Source organism: Microtus ochrogaster, unplaced genomic scaffold (genome assembly GCF_000317375.1).
Source record: "Microtus ochrogaster isolate Prairie Vole_2 unplaced genomic scaffold, MicOch1.0 UNK6, whole genome shotgun sequence".
NCBI classification, from domain to species: Eukaryota; Metazoa; Chordata; class Mammalia; order Rodentia; family Cricetidae; genus Microtus; species Microtus ochrogaster.
Window position 1 is genome coordinate 95,894 of NW_004949104.1, and position 6,049 is coordinate 101,942.

Genomic DNA, 6,049 nt, shown 5'->3' on the forward strand with positions numbered 1-6,049 from the left:
CTGGCCTCGAACTCACAGAGATCCACCTGCCTCTGCCTCCAGAGTGCTGGGATTAAGGGCGTGCGCCACCACCGCTTGGCAACACAAGTCCCAATATTCCTCTTTTCTTAATGGTACTTTGCTTATTATTACAAAAGTAAAAGTTGCTCTTTATAGAAAAGTTTAAATCCAAAAAGTATAAGCCATATGTTGTGTATAGTTGTACTCCCAGCATTCCAGAGACTGACATAGTATTGTGAGTTTAAGGCCACTCTGGGCTAAATAGCAAGACCCTAACTTAAAAAAAAAAAAGATGCAAAAATACCCCCCAGTGGTAATCATAAGTAATACCTTTTTACTGTTTTAGGTTTTATCTTACATATTAATATATTCTACTTTGAGCAATGTAGCTTATATCTATTTCAGGTTCCCATTTCGGGTGCTCTGTGCAGTCAGGCCTTAGACTGAGGATAGCTACAACCCTAATCTCCTTCACAGTAGGCTGCACAGTACTGCTGCATCTTTTTCTCTAGGTGGACTCCATCATGCGGCTGCCCGCATTTCCGGAGACAGTGTCTATAAGCATTTGAAGTATGAAGGCGGAATCCATAGAGTTCAGCGAATCCCAGAGGTGGGCCTGTCCTCAAGGATGCAGCGCATTCACACAGGAACAATGTCAGTGATTGTCCTTCCTCAGCCAGACGAGGTAACTTCACCAGGACCGTGAAACCGGCTCTGTGTAGTCTAGATTGTGCTGAGAAACCCTGCCTTCTAGAAAAGTCTGTTTTCATGGTTGATAGTTGAACTTAATAATCTTTATTGAGAAACTTTAATTCTATACTATATACTATAGCATTTGTTTATTTTGTTTCATTTAAAGAAGAAGTCACAGGGGCTGTGGGATGACTCGGTAGTTAAAGGTACTTGTTGCCAAGCCTGATGACCTGAGTTTCATCCCTGGATTCCACAGGGTGGAAGGAGAGAATTAGTTGTCCTCCGACTTCCACAGGTACACCATGGCGCACGCGCGCACGCGCACACGCACACACACACACACACACACACACACACACACAAATAGACACAGTAAAAACAGCAACAGTTTCCTCCCCCACAGTCATAACAGGCAAATGGTCCAAACTCAAGGTGGCCGCGTGGTCTTGATCTCTCTGAAGGGATGAAGGATGGTCTTCTTCATTGTACTCCCAGCTTCAAGTAGCTCCAGATGTTCCTTTGGCTTGAAGATGTACAGTGTTAGCTTCTACGTTGAATTCACATGGTCCTTAAGCAGGGAACTCAGTGTCCCATGAGGACACTTAGGGTTGTATTTAGAGTCTATCTGGATAATTTAGTAGGATCTTTTTTAGACAGGTTTTGTTTGCATTTGTTTAGCCGTGTGTCTGTGTGCTAGTGAGTTCACGTGTCACATAGATTGCATTCTAGAGGTCAGAGAACTATCAAAGTCTATTCTGACCTACCATGTTGGTCCCAGGCATGGAGCTCCAGTCTTCGGCCTCAGCAGCAAGCGCCTTTACCTGCTGAGCCACCTCACCAGCCCTGTCTTCTTGTGAACTCAATTATGTCTGCTCAGATCTCCTTTTCAAACGAGATGTCAAGGGGTTAAAATGTGACCCACAGTGAATACTATGCACAGAGGGGCTGGGCAGGAGGAGGGAGCGCACTCAGGAGCCTCGGGAGCAATGAATGATTAAGGATTCATTCCTAGTTCAGAATTCACCCATTCACATACATGTACTTACTGCACATAGATTATAGTCTTAAATGTACGTACATGTACTTACCTCACATAGATTATAGCCTTAAATATACATACATGTACTTAACCTTACATGCGTTATAGTCTTAAATGTACGTACATGTACTTACCTCAAAGAGATTATAGTCTTCAATCCCCAGAACAACCCATCTGCTAGGTTCAGTCTCTTTGTTTGACAAGAGTGAAAAGGAGTATTAGAAGTGATTAGCCTGAGTTGCTCTACTGACTGGGGCCAAAACCCTGCATAACTAATATCAGGCAAAGCTTGGTTCTCCACCGCCCGGCTCCACCTGTCTGTGTGGTGGTTGTCTGTGTGAGCTGAAACAAGGCAGTATGTCACCCTGTCTGGCTGTGGCTGAGGCTGTGTGGGGCCGCTCAGGCGTGTCCCTGTGAAAGTGGTGTGTGGAGAGAGCTCGGTGAGCAGGGGAGTGTCTACCCCGGGATTCTGGGGATAGTGAGAATCAGTGATACATGTTATAGGCGTGTTTGTGTTCTCCAGAACTGTGATGTGTTCAGCGGTGAAAGTCTTCAAAGATGCATAATTCAGTGATCTCAGACTCTAAGTCAGCACTTAAAAACTGCACCCTTTCAGTGGGGAGGAAGTTCAAAGCTGGAATGCTGACCTAGCGTGTAATGCCCAGGTTCAGTCCCTAGCACCGCAAAAGAATAAAATAGTATTTCATTGAAATAGGTCTATGCTGGTGCCATAGGTGCCTATGGTGGTGGCACATGACTTTAATCCCAACACTTGGGAGGCAGAAGCGGGCAGATCTTTGAGTTTGAGGCCAGCCTTGTGTACAGAGCTAGTTCTGGGTCAGCTAAAACTACACAAAGAAACCCTGTCTCAGGTTGGGGACGACAGAGAGAGGAAAGAGAGACAATGGGTCATTTATGGTTCTTTCTTTGGTATTATTTCTTTCTCTTTTTTTTTAATTTATGGTTTACCTGTATAGTTTCGTTGAAAAAACTCTCCGAGTAAAGCATTTGTGGAATTGTGACTTTACTTATGCTGTCTGTTTTTGTCCTAGATAGATGTGAAAGTGGACCCCAAGGACCTGCGAATAGACACGTTTCGATCCAAAGGAGCAGGAGGGCAGCATGTTAATACAACAGACAGCGCTGTGCGGCTGGTCCACATCCCCACAGGTGAGCCAGCCCTTTGCTTTGGTCTCGGTGACTTTCTAGTGCTGCAATAGGACACCATGACCAAGGCAACTATAAGACGTTTCATTCAGGGATCATGGATCAGAGGATTAGCGTCCATCACCGTCATGGCAGGGAGCCTGGCAGCAGACAGGCAGGCGTGGCACCGAAGCAGTAGCCGAGAGCTCACGTCTTGATCCACAAGCACAAGGCAGAGTTAACCGAATGGTGTGGGCTTTGAAACCTTAAAGCCCACCCCCAGTGACACAGCTCCCAATCAGGGCACACCTCCTAATCCCTTCCAAACAGTTCCACCAGCCGAGGACCAGTATTACATAGTTGAACATATTCACAGTTCAAAGATGGCAGTGGCATTGTGGGTCTGATGTACCAGCTGGGTCTATTTCCTTCTGTTTGGAAACAGTTCCTCTTCTAAAGGATGCAGGTGGTAAGCATATCTGTGCAGGAAAGGTGCTCGGATATGCTGGACAGCGCTGCTCCATGGGTGGTGCTCCGTGAGCCATGCTCTATGGGTGGGGCTCCATGAGTCATACTCCATGAGTGGTGCTCCGTGAGTGGTACTCCATGAGCAGTGCTCCGTGAGTGGTACTCCATGAGCAGTACTCCATGAGCGATGCTCTGTGAGCCGTGCTCCATGGGTGGTGCTCCGTGGACAGTGCTCCATGGGCGGTACTCTGTGGGTGGTGCTCCATGAGTCGTGCTCCATGGGTGGTGCTCCTTGAGCCGTGCTCCATGGGTAGTGCTCTGTGAGAGGTGCTCTCGTTCAGGTCCAAAGGGCACAAATACAGCATGGTTGTGCCATTGCTATGGGTCCTTTCGTACCCTGTAGATAAACTGCTGGTACCCTGAGTATTGGCCACTTGGTCACCTTCATCAGTTGCAAGCTTTTTTTTTTTTTTTAAATTTGTTATGGTGATTTTAAATACATTGCTTCACCATAGGGATACTTCCTGAGAAATGCATCGTTACAGAGTTTTATCACTGGATTAAATTATAAGTGATCACAAACTAAGATAACTCTCCTAGGTAATAAGATTTTATAGGATAGCTATTGTCTGTGCAGACTGTCATTGGCTAAGTTGTCATGTAGGGCATTAGCATCATTTTTCAGACTAAAACAATGAATTATTTTTAAATTTTCATTTCTTTTTAAATTACTAAAAAAATAATAATTGTGTGTGTGTGGTTGTGTGTGGTTGTGTGTGTCTGTATGGTGTGTGTGTGTGTCTATTTGAGTGTATACAGGTGTGTATGTCTCTGCATGCATGAAGGCCAGAAGGAGTCTGATCCCAAAGAGCTGGAGTTACAGGTGTTTGCAGGACACCTGGCTTGTTACACGGGTGCTAGGATCCAAACTCTGTTCCTCCCAGTTGATCAGCAAATGCTAAGGCAGGATTGGAGAGAGCGCCAATTAAGTTAAGAAAAGATACTGTTCTTGCAGAGACCCAGAGTGCAGTGCTCGGCGCCTACACCAGGTGCCTCACATCTGCTATCATGGGCTCTGCGTTTGTCTTCTGTGGGGGCAGAGAGTGCAGTCCTCGGCGCCTACACCAGGTGTCTCACATCTGCTATCATGGGCTCTGCGTTTGTCTTCTGTGGGGGCAGAGAGTGCAGTGCTCAGCGCCTACACCAGGTGTCTCACATCTGCTATCATGGGCTCTGCGTTTGTCTTCTGTGGGGGCAGAGAGTGCCGTGGTGGAACCCACAGGCTTCACCCCTGCTAGCTTAGCAAATGCTCTGCCCGCGAGCGACCTCCACCAATTTTCTGAGGGAGTCCTTTCAACGTTGGCCCTCTTTTTGTGATTGTGACTGAAGAGAAGAGGCCAAGCACTTGTGGAAGGACAGAGGGTAGACAGCACTTCCTGGAGGCTGGCGGAAGGGAAAGGAAATGTTCAGAGATGAAAGGAAACCTGACCAGATGCTGCCTCAGCCTTCTCACCTGGAGATCTCAGAGTCACCCGCACAGCACACCCATAAAGTCCCGGTGCGCTGCAAGCCCAGCACTTCAGAGGCCAGCGTCAGATCACCAGCTTAAGGACGGCCTGGACTGCGTAGGAAGACATTGTTTAAAAAAGAAGCGGTACAGTGACACACATATTTACTCCCAGCACTTAGAAGGGAGGCAGAGGCTAGCAGATCTCTGTGAATTCAAGACTGGCCTGGTCTACAGAGCCAGTTCTGGGACAGCCAGGACTACAGCATAGAGAAACTCTGTCTTAAAAAAGAACAACAACAAACAAACAAACAAACAAACGAAAACACTAAAGACTACATGGTGTGTACCTGTCTTGAAAATAGAAAAGAAAAGAAAAAAAAGAAACAAGAGAAAGGTGAACTATCTCATCTAGACACCAGAGTCTAAGCAGGCACATACAGTTCTTGCCATAGTTTCTGTGCATGCTAAGTCTGAACTGTTTGCATTTCGTCTTAACTCCTGATTAATCTTTCCCCTTAAAATGCTCTTTGGCCAGGCGTACTGGTCCACACCTTTAATCCCAGAACTCCTGAGGTAGAGGCTGACTGAGCTCCAGACCGGCCAGGGCTACTCAGTGAGACCCTGTCACAAATAAACAATAAATAAAATGTTCGTCCCTGCTGTTTGACCCGTGGAAATGACAAGTGACTCTCTCCCTCTGATTCCTGTTGTTTTTCAGGACTGGTGGTAGAGTGCCAACAAGAACGATCACAGCTAAGAAACAAAGAAATAGCTCTGCGTGTGTTGAGAGCTCGACTCTACCAACAGATCGTGGAGAAAGACAAGTGCCAGCAACAGAGTTCCAGAAAGCTGCAGGTAATGCAGGTGTAACGATGCGACCCGGCAGGAAAGTCACTTCCTGTAGAAAATGCAGTGTGTCTTGACATGCACGGACCTGTCCTAGAACAAGAAGAGCTCAAATGCTCTAACTGTAGCCTGAGGTGTTGGGGTTGCGTTTAGGCGTGCCGGTTTCCAAAGGAGTAAATGTGCAAACAAAAGTATTTCCCAGCCGGGTGGTGGTGGTGGCGCACGCCTTTAATCTCAGCACTCGGGAGGCAGAGGCAGGCGGATCTCTGTGAGTTTGAGGCCAACCTGGTCTACAGAGTGAGTTCCAGGACAGTCAGGGCTGCATAGAGAAACCCTGTCTTGAAAAA

At 46.8% G+C, this 6,049-nt stretch overlaps 1 protein-coding gene across 2 annotated transcripts in view; it reads left to right on the top strand.

The window, feature by feature from the left end:
* Mtrf1 (mitochondrial translation release factor 1) overlaps positions 1 to 6,049 on the top strand; it is a 22,497-nt gene that overhangs the window by 7,545 nt on the left and 8,903 nt on the right. For both annotated transcript variants that reach the window (XM_005366040.3, XM_026788701.1), the window contains exons 6-8: positions 513 to 685; positions 2,785 to 2,902; positions 5,575 to 5,711. In XM_005366040.3, the coding sequence (XP_005366097.1) occupies positions 513 to 685; positions 2,785 to 2,902; positions 5,575 to 5,711 (428 nt within the window). The remainder of the gene's footprint in view (positions 1 to 512; positions 686 to 2,784; positions 2,903 to 5,574; positions 5,712 to 6,049) is intronic.